The sequence below is a fragment of the Lontra canadensis genome, unplaced genomic scaffold (genome assembly GCF_010015895.1).
Source record: "Lontra canadensis isolate GAN:19392208 unplaced genomic scaffold, GSC_riverotter_1.0 scaffold99, whole genome shotgun sequence".
NCBI lineage: Eukaryota > Metazoa > Chordata > Mammalia > Carnivora > Mustelidae > Lontra > Lontra canadensis.
In genome coordinates this window covers 7,172,025-7,190,270 of record NW_022631093.1, presented here as the reverse complement: position 1 = coordinate 7,190,270, position 18,246 = coordinate 7,172,025, and the positions used below count along the sequence as shown (strand labels likewise).

At 39.6% G+C, this 18,246-nt stretch overlaps 1 protein-coding gene across 1 annotated transcript in view; it reads left to right on the top strand.

Moving 5' to 3' along the window:
- CDC23 (cell division cycle 23) overlaps window positions 1-17,900 on the top strand; it is a 19,360-nt gene extending 1,460 nt beyond the window's left edge. Inside the window, exons 3-16 of the mRNA XM_032837620.1 lie at window positions 1,461-1,598; window positions 3,246-3,288; window positions 4,273-4,378; window positions 4,484-4,616; window positions 6,176-6,353; window positions 6,440-6,537; window positions 6,686-6,767; window positions 15,110-15,263; window positions 15,386-15,505; window positions 15,840-15,915; window positions 16,227-16,288; window positions 16,420-16,498; window positions 16,576-16,695; window positions 16,892-17,900. Of these exons, the coding sequence (XP_032693511.1) occupies window positions 1,461-1,598; window positions 3,246-3,288; window positions 4,273-4,378; window positions 4,484-4,616; window positions 6,176-6,353; window positions 6,440-6,537; window positions 6,686-6,767; window positions 15,110-15,263; window positions 15,386-15,505; window positions 15,840-15,915; window positions 16,227-16,288; window positions 16,420-16,498; window positions 16,576-16,695; window positions 16,892-17,062 (1,560 nt within the window). The 3' untranslated portion in view covers window positions 17,063-17,900. The remainder of the gene's footprint in view (window positions 1-1,460; window positions 1,599-3,245; window positions 3,289-4,272; window positions 4,379-4,483; window positions 4,617-6,175; window positions 6,354-6,439; window positions 6,538-6,685; window positions 6,768-15,109; window positions 15,264-15,385; window positions 15,506-15,839; window positions 15,916-16,226; window positions 16,289-16,419; window positions 16,499-16,575; window positions 16,696-16,891) is intronic.
- Window positions 17,901-18,246: the final 346 nt, after the last annotated feature.

The following is an 18,246-nucleotide window of genomic DNA, read 5'->3' as shown; positions in this document are numbered from 1 at the left end:
TGTCAAATAAATAAAAAAAACTTAAAAAATTAAAAAAAAAAAAAAAAGGCCACTAGACTCCTAAGCTGAATGGATATATTTAGAACTTGTTCCAATGAAGGAAACACTGAATATGTTTTGGTTCCAGTTTTGTTCTGATAATATTTGCAGCAAGAGGGATAGGGAGAATGAAGTTATTAAAGTTTTAATCAACTTACCCCTAGAATTTGTGAGGATTGTATGCTTTTTTAACTTAAATATGCATCATCTCTTTTATTTACATACAGAATTATGTCTGTGTTCTGTGCCTTTTGCAATGCTAACATGTCAAAACTTTTTGAAGTATAAAAAACATAAGTAATTGCACAGTATATTGCATTTTTTTAAAAGACATTATTCATTTATTTGTCACAGAGCGAGAGAGAGCACCAGTAGTGGGGAGAGACAGGCAAAGGGAGAAGCAAACTCCCTGCTGAACAAGGAGCCTGATGCGGGACTCGATCCCAGGACCCTGAGATCATGACCTGAGTCCAAGGCAGACAGTTAACCAACTGAGCCACCCAGGCATCCCACTATATTACATTTTTGTACATATTTGAAAGACTAGAAGAGGCAAATAACAGATATTAATGCTAGACATTTTCCATGATGTTTCCACTATTTCCTCCTCAAATCTCTACTACTTGCTCCATTTTATTGATAAAGAAAGGAATTCTCAGGGGCGCCTGGGTGGCTCAGTCGTTAAGCGTCTGCCTTCGGCTCAGGTCATGATCCCAGGGTCCTGGGATCTAGTCCTGCATCTCTGTCAAATAAATTAAAAAAATAAAATAAAAAAGAAAGGAATTCTCAGAGAAACTAAGTAACTTCCCTATTAATGTCATGAAACCAGTAATTTAAGGAATCGCAATTTGAATCCAGGTCCCTAACACTAAAGTCTATGCAACTCCCACTACATTTAAAGAAACAGTACACGTTTCTGAGTGTATTAGTTTAGTTTTTTAAATTTTTATTTTTTTCCCCAACTTGTTATTTTGAAAAAAGTTCCATAACCTTAGGGGCACCTGGGTGGCTCAGTCAGTTAAATGTCTGCCTTCAGCTCAGGTCATGATCTCAGGGTCCTGGGATAGAGCCCTACATCGAGCGCTCTGCTCATTGGGGAGCCTCCTTCTTGCTCTCCCTCTGCCCCTCCCCCTGCTCGTTCTCTGTCTGTCTCCTCTCTGTCAAATAAATAAATAAAATTTTTAAAAAATTTCCATAACCTTAGTTTTCAATAAAATAATATACAAAAATAATTTATACATATATGTATATGTAAATAAATATATATGTATGCTAGGTTTTGGAGAGGAACAAAATACTTCTTACATCTTGAAATTAATGAGTATACTTCTTTTTTTGTTAATGGATATGCTTCTTGAATTTTAATTTTTATTGTCTTACATAAACTTACTTAAACTTCCATAAACTTGTCTCTCTTCTAGGAGGATGCCCAGGATATGGATGCTTACACCCTAGCCAAAGCCTACTTTGATGTTAAAGAGTATGATCGCGCAGCACATTTCCTGCATGGCTGCAATAGCAAAAAAGCCTATTTTCTATACATGTATTCCAGATATCTGGTGAGGACCATTTTAAGATGTCATTCTGCCTTCAGTGAAACATCCATATTTAACACCAAGGGGGAAAACTTTAATCTTTTAAATAGTTTAGCAGTAGTCTACTTGTTAAATGTACTTTATACTTAACAGTAATAAAGAGAGTATAAAAAAATAAGTTAAGGGGTGCCTGAGTGGCTCAGTGGGTTAAAGCCGCTGCCTTCGGCTCAGGTCATGATCCCAGGGTCCTGGGATCGAGCCCCGCATCGGGCTCTCTGCTCTGTGGGGAGCCTGTTTCCTCCTCTCTCTCTGCCTGCATCTCTGCCTACTTGTGATCTCTGTGTGTCAAATAAATAAATGAAATCTTTAAAAAAAAAAAAAGTTAAAAAATGACAGTATTAAAAGAAAATATTAAAACAATCCATAGGGCGCTTGGCTGGCTATTTTGTCGAGTATGTGACTTTTTGATCTCTCAGGGTCATGAGTTTGAGCTCATGGGTATAGAGCTTTGGGTGTAGAGCTTACTTAAAAAAATAAAATCTTTGTAAAAAATTGACAATATATTTTTTTAAGTTTTATTTTTAACTCATGAGCCCAAGATCATAAGTCATGTGCTCTTCTGACTGAGCCAGCCAGGTGCCATGATAATACTCATTATTGACAAAGGTGTGAGGCAGTAGACTCCCTATTTTGGTAGTAAAAGTTCATAAAGAGGTTTTAGAAATCAATTTTGGCAGATTATGTCCATATGAAATACTGTGACCAGACAATTCTACTTTTAAGAAACTTGTCAAATAGAAATACTTCAATATATGCACAAGGATATATGAATAGGGATATTTATTATTTTTTGTGATAGCCATAAAATGTCAATAACCTAAATAGTCATTGTTGATTCTTGCCTGAAGTATTCTTTTTTTTTCTTTTTAAGATTTTTTAAATTTATTTGACAGAGAAAGAGATCACAAGTAGGCACAGAGGCAGGCAGAGAGAGGGAGGGAAGCAGGCTCCCCGCTGAACAGAGAGCCTGATGCGGGGCTTGATCCCAGGACCCGAGATCATGACCCGAGCTGAAGGCAGAGGCTTAACCCATTGAGCCACACAGGTGCCCCTTGCCTGAAGTATTCTTTAATGTGATGTTGCAAAGTGATGATTTTCCACACCAGTGTTCTCTCTACCTTTACTACTTGCCACTTGGCATTCTATACTATACATGAGCTTTTCCTCCCCTTCTTCTCCATTTATTTATTTAATATCAAAGATTCATATATTTGTAATTGTTTGTTATTTAGTACTTTACCTAATTAGTTTGGTGCTCGGATTATTTCAGATTTAACCTTTGGGAGCCCTTGAATTATTTAAAAGTAGTGAGTGTGGGGTGCTGCGGTGACCCAGTTGAGTCTCTGATTCTTGGTTTCCATTCTGGTTTGATCTCGTGGTTGTAGGATCCATGTTGGGCTCTGCACTCAGCATCTGCTTAGGACTCTTCCTCTGCTCTTCCCCCTCTCTCTAAAATAAATAAATCTCTAAAAAGTAAAAAATAAGAGTAGTGGCTGGTAGTATTTGCCATTTGGTTGGACTTGGGCCCTTTATCTGGAGTCAGGTTGCTAGTTTTAGAATGAGTTTCAAAATAAACTGAGATAAGATCTTTTTATTGATTTTCTCTTACAGTCTGGAGAAAAGAAGAAGGACGATGAAACAGTTGATAGCCTAGGTATGAATTTCTTTCCCTTATCTTTTGGACTAAAACAGGGGTTGCACACTTAAATGCCTACATGAGCCAGGCAGGTAATATAAATAAATGTGTGAAGTGGACCTAGGAGGACTGTTACAAATTGGGGAGCACAACTTCCTGCTTGTTACATACCTCCGGCTGAGGACTATCTTTTTTTTTTTTTTTTTAAGATTTTATTTATTTATTTGACAGACAGAGATCACAAGTAGGCAGAGAAGCAGGCAGAGAGAGAGAGGGAGAAGCAGGCTCCCCTGCTGAGCAGAGAGCCCGATGTGGGACTCGATCCCAGGACCCTGAGATCATGACCTGAGCCAAAGGCAGCGGCTTAACCCACTGAGCCACCCAGGCGCCCTGAGGACTATCTTAAGGAAATGTGGGCCTAGTATTATCAAGGCTTTCTTCCCTTGGCCCTACACTGTTCTTTGGAACCTGAAGCTAAAAATTCTGATTTTTAGTTGTGGCTTGTGATTTTTAAAGATTGATAACTTTCAAATTTTTAAAACCCTCTGCCGGCCTGGGGCACCTGGGTGGCTCAGTCAGTTGGGTGTCTGACTCTTGATTTTGGCTTGAATCATGATCTCAGGGTCCTGAGGTTGATCTCCACTAGAAGATCCATGCTTAGTTGGGAGTTTACTTGAGATTCTCTCTGTCTGTCTGTCTCTCTCCCCTCACCCCCCCCCCACTTACACTATCTCTCTCTGTCTAAAATAAATAAATACATCTTAAAACAACAACAACAAACAACCTCTGTGGATCTAACAACATATGACTGCAGACCAGTTATCAGTTTTAATTTCTAGAACAAAGTAAATGGATTGTATAAGATGTTGGCCACTTCTCAGCATTCTTACATAACTGGTATAAGTTCCAGTTGTAACTTTGGCATCAACCAAATTCACATTTCATAGGTCTATGAAATGAACATTGGCAATCTTTCCTTAGATGTGAGATTTTGTTTCCTAGGTCCGCTGGAGAAAGGACAAGTAAAAAATGAGGCACTTAGAGAATTGAGAGTGGAGCTCAGCAAAAAACACCAGGCTCGTGAACTTGATGGATTTGGCCTTTATTTGTAAGTGTCAGAGTAATTTGGATTTTTCTATAACATTTTCTCCTGAGTAGAGGGGAGGTGTTATGAAACATTAACTTCTTCTGTAATTGTTTCTTGCCTTCCTAGATACGGTGTGGTGCTTCGAAAACTGGACCTGGTGAAAGAGGCCATTGACGTGTTTGTGGAGGCTACTCATGTTTTGCCTTTGCATTGGGGAGCCTGGCTAGAACTCTGTAACTTGATTACAGACAAAGAGATGGTAAATTGAGAAATTTATATGAATGAACTTCTGCTCCAAGTCTTACGTAATTCTGTAATGGGATGGGAGGAGAGAGGTTTGCTAAACCTTTGCTTGTAGCTAGGTCTTTGCTGCTTCTCTAATTACTCTTTCACTGTTGGAATTTCAGTCTTCATTTGAAAGTCTAATGTCTGGCTTTTGGCTGGTAGTTGCTGTTGTATTTATGTGTAGTTATATTAGAGTATCTTCTCTTTATTTCATGTTTCCACATTCGAGTTTTACTGTAACTTGTTGTATAAACTAAATGTTAGTATACTTTGTTTCCTTATTCCAGAAATAGAATAGGAAAGGTTTCTCTGACATCAAGGATTATATTAAAAACATTTTTAAGGTCTCTTCTGGGTTGTCCTAGGACTCCATAAAGATTTATAGATTTGTTAATGAAATAATGTATATGGAAACTGCTTTATAAACAGCAATCCTTTTATTAGTCATTGTTAGAGGACATTGTCTATAGAGTTTGTTTTGCCATTCTTCAGTAGTTAATGGAATTGATAATACACTTCATTTTGTTGGCTTTGAAGAGCCAAAGGCTGGTTGATTTCCCCCAATAATGATATGTGTTGCTAAATCTGTGTCTGAAATCTTATCTTGGTTTATTCCTATTCAGTTTCTCTAACTGCCTGATAGACTTTTATTGAAAGTTTGTTTTATCTCTGAACTCAAAATATGCAAAACCAAGTTTCTGATCTTGCCTGACAAATTCTCATTCTTCCTCCCAGCTTGAGAGACTCTCTTGATAGCATCACTGTTTCTCAAGACACCCAGTCTTGATGCTGCACGGTCATATTTGTTCTCTTTCTCTTACTCTTCTTACGTCTAGTCATTTGCCAGACCTCGCCATGGTTTTCTTCTTATATACATCTCTTTCTTTTGGTTTTCTTCGCTATCTTGGTTTTCAACATAGATTTGGATTACTTATAATTAATAGCTACTTTTCTGTCTAGCTTTTCCATTTATATACTCCCATTCCCAAGCTATCGTGTATACTATTTTCAAACTTACTCTTAAAACACCCATGTCATCATGTCATTCTCTTGCCCAAAATTGTAGTGTCTCCTATTGCATCCCACTTGCTATTGTACCATAGTACCTGCCCTACCAGTTCAGTCTTATTTTTTCACTACTTTTGAGCACATAGTTTCCCCTTAAATTAAGCTAGTTTCCTCATCCTATTTATGTACACTCATCAGGATTGTTTTGCCTGTGTTTATGTTGTTGCCCTGCTTAGAATGTTCTTTTTTTCTCTTCCTCTCTCTTTTTTCTTTTCAAATTCCAACCATCCTCTAAGACTCACCTGAAATCCTATCTTTTCTTTGAAGTCTTCCTCAACTAGGTCATTCCTTCCTATTGTGCTTGTGAGTCCTGCTCACTTAATTGAATTGCCTTGTGTTCATTGTTAGGTGTTCTCATAAAGTTTTGGTGATAAATTTCTTTAGACAATAAAGATAGTTCCTTGATGTTCATTTGGGAGAGAGGTCAAAGTATATTAAGTGTGTCCCTCTCTCTCCTGCTGGCAGCTGAAGTTCCTGTCTTTGCCAGACACCTGGATGAAAGAGTTTTTTCTGGCTCATATATACACAGAGTTGCAGTTGATAGAGGAGGCCCTGCAAAAGTATCAGAATCTCATTGATGTGGGCTTCTCTAAGAGCTCATATATTGTTTCCCAAATTGCAGTTGCCTATCACAATATCAGAGGTGAGTGAATAAGGACAATGAAATACCATCAAATCCTGAAGGTAGCACTGTATTGTTTTCTAAACTTTCTTATCTTCTTTATACAGATATTGACAAAGCCCTATCTATTTTTAATGAGCTAAGGAAACAAGACCCTTATAGGATTGAAAATATGGACACATTCTCCAACCTTCTTTATGTCAGGGTGAGCTGCTTCCTTTGCTTAGTCTTGTTCAAGTTCTTTTGTGCTTTAATCTCCAGGATTGGATTGTCACTGGGTTGTGTTAGCCATGAGAAATATAGTTCACAGAGTTCCTCACTCTTGCTTAGATTCTCTTTCTTTTTTCTTCCAGAGCATGAAATCTGAGTTGAGTTACCTGGCTCACAACCTCTGTGAGATAGATAAATATCGTGTAGAAACATGCTGTGTAATTGGTAAGAGACTACTTTTTTTCTACTTTTTTTCTTTTAAGATTTGTTTTCCTTATAAGTAATACAAATGTAAGAATAATGGTATAAAAGTATCAAGGATAACAAAATCATAGACTGTAGAATTTAAAAACTGGGTATAATCCCACCTCCAAGATTGGTGAACATGACTCCAGAATATTTTTCTGTGTGAATACTAAAAATGAGAGTGTGGGTACATGTGTGTGTATAATTTGCTTGCAAAACTGTGTCATTATAAACACTGATTTGTAACTTCCTCTTTTTTTTTAACCATTTATCTTCTCCATCGTTTTATCTAGATTTATGTTATTTTGATGGCTATTTGGTATTACATAGATGTGCCATCATTTTTATGCAGACATTTTCTTTTGTGTAAGTTGTGGCCACTGTTTGTTGATATAAAAATAGTTTCGGGAACCATCTTGTGGGTGTGGATGTATGTGTGTGTATGTGCAAAATGGTATTGTTTTGTTTTGTTTTAGATTTTATTTATTTATTTGAAAGCGAGAGGTACAGCAAGAGAGGGAACACAAGCAGGGGGAGTGGAAGAGGGAGAAGCAGGCTCCCTGAGACCTGATCCCAGGACCCTGATATCATGACTTGAGCTGAAGGCAGATACTTAATGACTGAGCCCTAAAATGGCAGTTTTATTAAAGATCGGGGTACAGGATCTGTGGGCAGAAAGAACTGCTGTGCTGGGGTCTTGAGGAGTGGGGATTATATATTTGGAGTTGGGGGAAGGAAAAGGGAGGTTTCAAAAGAACTTTCATATGCTAAAGAGGACTGACCTATAAAATACTGAAGTCCTTGTCATTTTCAAGTTAAGATTGTTTTCCCCTCTAGCAAGGTATTAACTTTAAGATAGCTGGGAGATTCCGAGAAAATCACACATGTCCCACTCTGGAATGGGGGTTTGGGGGAGGTTGTAGGCTGTCAGCTTATGCATTGTCTTCAGGTTGCCTTCTGCCCTCTCATCATTTCCCCCCTGAACAATTTTGACTCTTAAATCTCAAGGTTGTTGAAGGTGGAAGATCTCATCTTTTGTAACTTCTTCCTGCTGAGTAGGGGTGTAGCGATGCCCCTACCTAGGGTCAACATTGTTCAGTTGGGGAACACATAGGGGAGTTATGAAAGGGGAGACAGCTGAATCCAACACAGTTAACATATATGAACTTTCTTGAGTGGAAGGGGTCATCTGTTGATGTGAATTCATTGTAGGTGTAGAGTCTTGGCACCAAGCAGAGAGATACTGAAAAAGACAATGCATTAAGAGGAGTATGGCTATAAAGAAGTCTAATAAAGAGATCCTTAATAATTGACCATAATTTTCCTCCAATCCAGGAGTTTAAAGGAAAGAGATCATTTAAAGCACCATTTTGAGTATTCATGTCAGTTAAAAACCCAGAAATATTTTTGTGATAATTTGAAATAAATACACAGCATTCTGTTCTTATGATAGCACAGGTTCTGCCTTGTGCAAGAGTTAAAGCACCTAATGTCATTCTATTTTGTAAAGCTGCCTTACACATTTTTATTACTTTAGTATTTAATGGAGAAATGTTATTTTGAGTGTCATTTAGGGATTTGACCATGTACTTATTAAGAGCTTCTTTGTGTCAAACAACATCCTCCAGTCTTAAAGAGGAAACAAAGATGGATGTTGTGTCATACCAACAAGACACAGGACATATCCACCATTGTTTTAAATTTGGAAGGTTAGCTGGGTTGGTAATGGTTTTAATAATGCGTCCATGCATCCAGGCAAAACCCAGAGTACCTCGGCCTATCCAGCCTGGGGGAGCAGTGGCCACAAGTTAGAGTCATGTAGCCATTGAGTCCCAGCCAGGAGCCGGCCATCTAATACTGGGCCTTCTTGAATTGCAGTCAGGATATTAAGGGCTATTTGGTTTTGGAGGGTCATCCTTTGAATTTGTGTGAATTTCAGGCCCATTTGATGGGGGACTTAGGGCTTGATAATAATCCCCCTTTCTTTAAATTGCACCATGGACATATAGGACTAGGATGGCATATTTGGAGTCAGTATAAATATTTTTAAGGCTTTTGCCAATTGCAAAGCACAGGTGGGGGCTACAAATTCTGCTTTGGGGCAGACGTGTTTGCTGATAGGGCTTTGGCCTCAGCAGTCTGAATTAGACTGACTATAGCATACCCAGCTTTTTTTTACCCCTTTTTCATGAAACAGCTGCCATTGGTAAACCAACTGTCATCTGCATTTTTGATAGGTGAATCTTTTGTTTTTTTTTTTTTTTAAAGATTTTATTTATTTATTTGACAGACAGAGATCACAAGTAGGTAGAGAGGCAGGTAGAGGGGGAGGGGGAAGCATGCTCCCCGCTGAGCGGAGAGCCCGATGCAGGGCCATTCCCGGGACCCCGGCTCCATGACCTGAGCTGAAGGCAGAGGCTTTAAACCACTGAGCCACCCAGGCGCCCCTAGGGGAATCTTTTAAATCTGGTTGACTAGAATAAGCAAGATCAATGACCTCTGAACAGTTATGCTCTATAGAGGTTATGATGGTCAGGTCCATGCATAAGGGTAGCTGGGTTGAAAGTTTGACAGGTTTTAAGAATTATTTCAGGCATATCTATAAGCATTGCCTGGTGTTTAATAAGTCAGTTTCCCATGGGATGCCTGGGTGGCTCAGTCCGTTAAGCATCTGCCTTCGGCTCAGGTCATGATCCCAGTGTTGAGGGATCGAATCCTGCATCAGGCTCCTTGCTCAGCAGGGAGCCTACTTCTCCCTCTGCCAGCTCTGCCTGCAGCTGTCCCTGATTGTGCACTCTTGCTCTCTGATAAATAAATAAAATCTTAAAAAAGAAAAAGGTCAGTTTCCCAACATCCCTTGGTGGCTTTTGGTTTCTAAGACATTCTGGAACTGATGTGAAGTCATTACAGTCAGGGACTGTCCCGTAGTGAGCTTTGAGGCTCCTTTTACCAGGAAGGCTGTTACATACTTGGCTAAAGACTTTGTTTGCGATTGCACCTGAATAGAGGTGGCTTCTAGAATAAATACGACTACAAGGGATGAAACCATCAAGAAGCCCCCCTCTTTAAAAGACATTTATTTGTTTATTTATTTGAGAGAGAGCACAAGCAAGGGGAGGGGCAGAGGGAAAGGGAGAAGCAGACTACCCACTAGATGCTACCAAACCTCTTCCCCCAGTTGTGACAACCAAAAATATATGCAGATAACTGTCAAATCTTGGGGTTAGACTCATCTGTGGTTGAGAACCATGTCCCTATGTACTCCACCACACTAGTATGACCTGATCATCAGTTGACATCACACATCAGTAGCCACTTTTGGATGAAAGTAAGCTTGGTTGTGATTGAAAGCCTCGGTTCCCTAGAAACAAAAGGGAGATGTCTGTTGCTGGGTGTGCGATGACACTGCGTTGAGATCATATATTTGTATCTTTCTAGGTCAGGAAGTTCTTAAACCAATAGAATTTCAGTCCATCAATTCACTATTTCTAGCTCTTGAGGAAGTTGTATTTCAGTATGAGAAAAAAGCATTAAAAAAATGTAATAGGGGGTGCCTGGGTGGCTCAGTCTTTAAGTTGCTGCCTCCAGCTCAGGTCATGATTCTGGAGTCCTGGGATCGAGCCCCACATTGGGCTCACTGCTTGGCAGGGAGTCTGCTTCTCCCTCTCCCACCCCTACTGCTTGTGTTCCCTCTCTCGCTGTGTGTCTCTCTGTCAAATAAATAAAATCTTAAAAATAAAAATGTAACAGGAACTATTGGAATGTGAGAGGGGGAGTAAGTGATCTTTTCAGTATCAGCATTATGAAGAAAAGATAAAGTCTTTTATGAGGGTAGAACTCTCTTTTATTCAGAAAACACCTTTTGAGCATCTTCTGAGTGCCAGGCACTGTACTTTGTATTGTAGTACCTATCCTAATTGCCTATTGAGGAATACTAATAAGAAAATAACTATAATGCAATGGGTTGAGTGTTAGGATTGAGGTAAACTAAAGATACTGAGAGAGTTCATACAAAAGATACCTAATTTAGCGTATGATTAGGGAAGTCTTCTTGAGAAGATGGTGCTTGAAGGCTGGGCAGAAGTAAAAGAGTTCAGTAAGGAAGGAAAAGGATTGACTTGGGAAGGGCATTGCACTGCAGAGGCACTGAAGTATGAAACAGGCGTTGGGCATGAAGGAGCTCCTTGTCTGGAAGCATGGTGTGGGAGGTGGAAATGTTCAAAGAGGGGCCAGATCTTGATGAGTCTTTTATGCCTTGCTGAACATTTGGATCTTATTTTGAAAGTGGTAGGAGTCTTCTGAAGAATTTTTAATCAGAGAGTGATGAAAGTTCTCAGATTTTCATTTTCAAATGATGACTGTAGTCAGTGTGCTGGAAGAATTAGGAAAAGGGCAAGACTAGAATCGGGGAGACCAGCTAGGAGATTTTTGCAATAATCTAGTCTAGGGATAATGATGAGAGCCTACACTGAGGTATTGGCAGGAAGGATGGAGAGAGGCTATTAGACTTAGAAGATATTTAGGAAATAGAAGAAACAGGATTTGGCAACTGGGTAACCAGATGGGCAACAATGCCCTGTATGTGAAGAAAGAAAACAGAGGTTGGGGAGATAAGGAACAATCCTTTTTTTCACCTCTTGACCTAGAGCCAATTAAAATAAAAGAAGACATATATCTGAAGAGTAATGATTTAGGAGTTTTTTGTTTTTTTAATAATCATTTGAGGTGAATTTTTTAAAGATTTTATTTATTTGAGAGAGAGAGAGATAGCAAGAGAAAGCACAAGGTGGGGGGTGGGGGGGCTTAGGAGGAGGGAGGGAGAAGTGGACTCCCCACTAAGCAGGGAGCCTGAGTTGGGGAGTGGGGCTCGATCCCAGGCCCAGGGATCGTGACACGAGGTGAGGGCAGACGCTTAGCCAACTGAGCCCACCTAGGTGCCCCTTGAGGTGAACTCCTTAATGAACTGTTTTTTTCTCAGCATATCTGTAAATGGCCAGCACAGTGCCTGACATGGTAAATAAATGTTTGTTGAATTCAGCCCACCTACCTTAAAAATAAAAAATAAGGATTATTAGTTCATGGCTAAAAAATATACTTCAGCTTTCACATTGTAACCAGTTCAGAGGAATTAAAAAGGAGAAAGAAGAATGGAGAGAAGAAAAGAAACTGAGGACCCAAAAGAATGAACTCTCTTATGAATAGAGTGGTGGCAGGGATCTCCTGTTTGTTTAGTCCTTGCTTTTCCTCTTAGGTCATGATACCAATTGATTTTTTCCCTCTGTGTCTTTTCTGGAGTCCCAATCTCTGAGAGGCATCACTTAAATATATATAATAGCATATATTATAGAACAGTGTAGTTAAGTTTGGACTCTGGAATCAGGCTACTCAGTTTAAATCTTGGTTCTACTAGTAACTAGCTGAGTGACCTTGGGCTTAACCTGTCTATGCTGTAGTTTCCTCAATAAAGGCATAAACAGTAGATCCTTCTCTCAGGTAATTGTCATGAGGATTAGATAAATTAATGCCTAGAAAGCACTTATAACAATGTAGGTTGCCCAGCATGTTGTAACCTTCATTATACTTTGGCTCTTCCAAATAAGATAAAACAAAACAAAACAAAAAAACCAGATCTCATTTACTTGGTCATTGCTCAAAACTTGGCTTGTTCTGACTTATTTAATGTCTCTGTCATCCTCACTCCTTTAGCACCTAGGGCTTATATAGGGCTATATCCCTTTTTCTGGGTGCGAAATCAGTATTTTGGCCTAGAAATCAGTATTTTGGCCATGTTGATACATAGAGCTTTCATTCCTTCCCTTTTCCTACTCCCTGGCTAATGACTATTTAGGTTATTTTTTCATTTGTACTGTTAGAAACATTTTGTTTCATAGCTACAACAGAAATAGGATTTGTGGGGTTTTTAAATTATTATTAAGTATAATGTTACGTTAGTTTCAGGTATACAACAAAGATTTGATAATTCTGTATTTTTTTCTTTTTAAGATTTTGTTTATTTATTTGACAGAGATCGCAAGTAGGCAGAGAGGCAGGCAGAGAGAGAGGAAGGAAAGCAGGCTTCCTGCTGAGCAGAGAGCCCGATTCGGGGCTCGATCCCAGGACCCTGGGATCATGACCTGAGCCGAAGGCAGAGGCTTTAACCCACTGAGCCACCCAGGTGCCCCGACAATTCTGTATACTACTGAACACTCACTATAATAAGCACAGTCACCATACCAAGTTATTACAGTATTATTGACTGTATTCCCTATGCTGTACTTTGTAGACTGTGACTTACTTACTTTATAACTAGAAATGTGTACCTTGTAATTATTCTTTCCTAAAAATAGCTTTATTGAAAAAAACCCAGCTTCATTGAGGTATAATTTAAAACCATAAAATTTACCAACTTTAAGGTTACAATTCAGTGAATTTTTATAAATTTGTACAGTTGTGTAACCATAGCCATAAATCCAGTTTAGAATACTCTGGCACTCTTGGAAGTTCCTTGAATGTGTTTGCAGTCAGTCCCCCTTGCATTCCCCAGAAGCCACAGATTTGCCTTCTCACTCTATATTTTGCCTTTTCTTGAAATTTTCATGTAAATGGAATCTTGGAATATTTAGTCTTATTGTGTAAAAAAGCTTATAAGCTTCTTTTACTTAGCTGTTTCCAAAGTTACCCATGTTGTAACATGTATCAGTAGTTCTTTCCTTTTTAAAGATCGTATTTATTTATTTCACAGAGAGAGAGATCACAAGTAGGCAGAGAGGCAGGCAGAGAGAGAAACAGGCAGAGAGAAACAGGCTCCCCGCTCAGCAGAGAGCCCGATGCGGGTCTCCATCTCAGGACCCTGAGACCATGACCTGAGCCTGAGGCAGAGGCGTAACCCACTGAGCCACCCAGGTGCCCCAGTTCTTTCCTTTTTAATGTCGACTAGTATTCCATTGTTTAGAGATATACATTTTGTTTATCCATTAACCAATTGACATAAGACAGATGGCTTCTATACCCTTTCTGCAAATAAAATCTTTCAAAAAATGCCAAAAGCTTTCACTTGTTCTCTTCAGGACCAATGCTAGTAGACCTGCTTTGATTCTTGTGGAAGAGAGGAGCTCAGAGCTCTGCCTTTTTATCCTTTGAGGACCTCTTTAGAAACCTAGGAATGTAGTTGGAAAACTACCAAGCTAAAACATACTACAGACATTTCCTACTTTTTTTCATTGTTTTTTGTTTAAAGATTTTATTTATTTATTTGTCAGAGAGAGAGAGCACACAAGCAGGGGGAGTGGCAAGCAGAGGGAGAAGCAGGCTCCCCGCTGGGCAAGGAGCCTGATGCGGGGCAGGATCCCAGGACTCTGCGATCCTGACCTGAGTGGAAGGCAGACACTTAATCTAACCGACTGAGCCATCCAGGTGTCCCTTTCTACCCTTTGTTAAGAAAATGTGGATAATTAAGGAGGGCATGTGATGTGATGAGCACTAGGTGTTATACCTAACCAAAGAATCATTGAACATGGGGTGCCTGGGTGAGTCAGTGGGTTAAGCCTCTGCCTTTGGCTCAGGTCATGATCTCAGGGTCCTGGAGTCAAGCCCTATATCAAGTTCTCTGCTCCGCAGGGAGCCTGCTTCCCCGGTCCCCCAGCCTGCCTACTAGTGATCGATCAATCTCTCTGTGTCAAATAAATAAATAAAATCTTTAAAAAAAAAAAAAAAGAAGCATTGAACCTTATGTCAAAAACTAATGATGTATATGTTGGCTAATTGAATTTTAAATTTAAAAAATGGAGGAAGGGGCGTCTGGGTGGCTCAGTGGGTTAATCCTCTGCCTTTGGCCAAGATCATGGTCTCAGGGTCCTGGATTCGAGCCCCACATTGGGCTCTCTGCTCAGGAGGGAGCCTGCTTCCTGCGCGCCCTCCCCCCACCCCGCCTCTCTGCCTACTTGTGATCTCTGTCAAATAAATAAATAAAATCTTTAAAAAAATAATAATAATTAAAAATAAATAAATAAATAAATAAATAAATAACTGGAGGAAAAAAGAGAAAAAGAAAATGTGGATAAATGCTATATTCAGATGAAATAAACTGAAGAAAAAGTTTTAAGTGTTAGGGAATTTTTTTTTTTTTAAACCAGAATGTATGATAGATGCAGTATATTTCCCAAAGTAATGATGATGTTCCCTTTGTATAAATTGGCTTTTCTGCAAACACTTTGGGGGAATGGGTTATAGTTTCATGTCTGCTCTGTGGAATGCTGTTTTAGTGAACTTATATTTTTACCTGTCTAGTTATTCATATATATATTTTTTTATTTTTCAATCAGGCAATTATTATAGTTTGCGTTCTCAGCATGAGAAAGCAGCCTTATATTTCCAGAGAGCCCTGAAATTGAATCCTCGGTATCTTGGGGCCTGGACACTGATGGGGCATGAGTACATGGAAATGAAGAACACATCTGCTGCTATTCAGGCTTATAGGTGAGTTTCTAGTTGAGGGGGGAGGTGGAGGGGATTACTGTGATGTTAGGAGCCTCTCTTGAGCCTGTAAGTCGCTAACCTTGATTCTGCCCTCTAACCAGTCTCTCTCCTCCATTTTGTAGACATGCCATTGAGGTCAATAAACGGGACTACAGAGCCTGGTATGGGCTTGGACAGACCTATGAAATCCTTAAGATGCCATTTTATTGCCTTTATTATTATAGACGGGCCCATCAACTTCGGTAAGTCTGGTGAATGATGTGTTTGTTATGAGAAGGGCTCATACTTTCCTTTACCTTTTGATAGGTACTGAAGAATCACAGTGAATGAATGGTTTTGACTCTTAGAGACCTGGGTTTAAACGTGCCGTATGCTTTTTGATCGTTTTTATGTAATGTATTCTAATGGGTTAATAGTTTAATTGTGAACACAAAATAATACAATTATATGTAGTATTGGATTAAAGATCAGTCACTGTATAGATTTGAAATAGTGGTCGGTGATGGTGTTTCCTTAAGGAAGGACTTTAGATTTTTTTTAAAGCCTTTGCTCAGACTGCCTGTTCTTTTTTCTTAGGCCCAATGATTCTCGTATGCTGGTTGCTTTAGGAGAATGTTATGAGAAACTCAATCAACTAGTGGAAGCCAAAAAGGTACCTGTAATTGGGTTCTGCAGAATTGGAGCAGAAATTAGCAGTTTGGATGAACGGTTGGGCTCTCTGCTCTAATTGTCCTTCATGCTGATCTATCTACATATGAAAGTCTTAAGTATTTATGGTCATAGGCTAAAAAGCAAAGCAGAACTGACATTATCAGTATGCCTATCAGTCTAGTAAAAATGCTTTGCATTCTGCAAGTCCACACTTCTGGGTGGCTTATAAGACTTGGGCCTTTATGTGGTAGGCCATGGCACATGGGACATTGGTCAAAGTGACCAGTTTATTATTATTATTTTTTTTGACAGTGTTATTGGAGAGCTTATGCCGTGGGAGATGTGGAGAAAATGGCTCTGGTGAAACTGGCAAAGTGAGTGAAAGGAGTGAAATGCTGTTGTTATTTCTGTTGGCTTCTCTGATATGGTATATCATGTGTTTTTACTTTTATCACTAGCTTGCTTTGAGATCCGATTTGTACTTACAGACCAATTTATTTTGTAGGCTTCATGAACAGTTGACTGAGTCTGAACAAGCTGCCCAGTGTTACATCAAATATATCCAAGATATCTATTCCTGTGGGGTATGTGTCATGAGCATCAGAATTGGGTTGCTGATCTCATCCTGACCACCTCAGTCACTCCTGCTTTCCCTGTCTAGGAAATAGTGGAGCACCTGGAGGAAAGCACTGCTTTCCGCTATTTGGCCCAGTACTATTTTAAGTGCAAGCTGTGGGATGAAGCTTCAACTTGTGCCCAAAAGTGTTGTGCATTCAATGATGTGAGTAGCAGTTCTTTACTAAAGGGTTTGGATTTTAGGCTCAGACTTGGGATCTTTATTGTGACCTGAGGATGGAAGATGGGTGAGAAGTGGAAAGGCTACCTTAACCCGTGAAACTTCGATATCAGCATTTTAGAACTTGTTTTTGAGAATAGCTTTGGACATATTTTGAAACAGTTGCCTGACTTTGTTTCAGACCCGGGAAGAAGGGAAGGCCTTGCTCCGGCAAATCCTACAACTTCGGAACCAAGGCGAGACTCCTTCTACTGAGATGCCTGCTCCCTTTTTCCTCCCTGCCTCACTGTCTGCTAACAACACTCCCACACGCAGAGTTTCTCCACTCAACCTGTCTTCAGTCACACCATAGTTGGCTGCTTTCAAGCCAGCACATCACTAGAGCCATGTTAAGCCTTACCTCCGTGTAAGGAATGGCCAAGTCTGTTCTTCCAAGGATCTTGGTTTTTTTGTTTATACAGATGGAAATAGCTCCTTGGGGACAGTTTATAGAATCACCTTTGGTGTAGACTGACAGAAGAATCCTGGCAACAGAAATTGTCTTTTGCCAGTTAGAAGCACTTCTATTTCCCTTCTGTTCAGAGAGTGGCTTCAGATCTTGGCCTTCTTCCCAGACCTCTTCCCCTCTAAAAAACATCCCGTTAACAGCACTTTAGCACAGGCAAGGCTTACAGGAACAAAGTTTCAATGATGCTGGGAGTGAGAGATTCCTTAGAGAGGCACGGAAAGGAGAAAAGTGTGCCATTCCACCCTCTGCAGGCAGTAGGGGCAAGGTGTACCCTAGGGAGGTCAGGGCACTTGATAGACAGGATCTCATCATTCTTGGATTTACGGAACAAGACTATGCTGTCAGAGGTAAGATTTGAACAGAGTGAAGCTGTACATTTGTTCTTGCTTTGTGGGGACAGTCTTCTAAAACATCATTTTAAGGACTTTTCCTAGAAGCTTTCAAATAGAAAGGAGCCTACTAGAGTTGAATCAAAGAAGAGACAAAAAGAATCTTACTTTTTAGGGAACTATTGGATGGCAAAAGAGCCTATGGAGTTAGCTATACTCTTACTAAAGCAAATCAAGGAGGCAGGATTAATAGATAACCTCATGGACATTCAGGAGTGTTATGTTTTGTGACTATATAGACAAGAATAAACTCACTTCAAGCTGGTGTGTTGTAATAAATATTTTTGATGTTATTTTTCTCCCCCCTCTGTTATCTTCAACAAAATGGTTCTTTTCAACTTCACTTGTTTAGATAAGGTAAAGAGAATCATTCTTGCTGTATTCTTGGAGGGTTTCAGGGCTGTCATGTGTATTCAGTAGGAGGTAATATGCTCAATATTATATTACCTCCAGTAGGAGGTAATATGCTGGGACTATAATGTCCTCTGTAATAAATTTGAACTGTATTTATGCTGTGGATTATTCTGAGCTCAGGGCCCAGCCTTCCTTTGTTATTTCCAGAACAAGTTTGTTAGCCAGTCACCTCTTCAGGAACGACACTTCATTTTATATTAAGGTATCTATATTTTATATTTTATA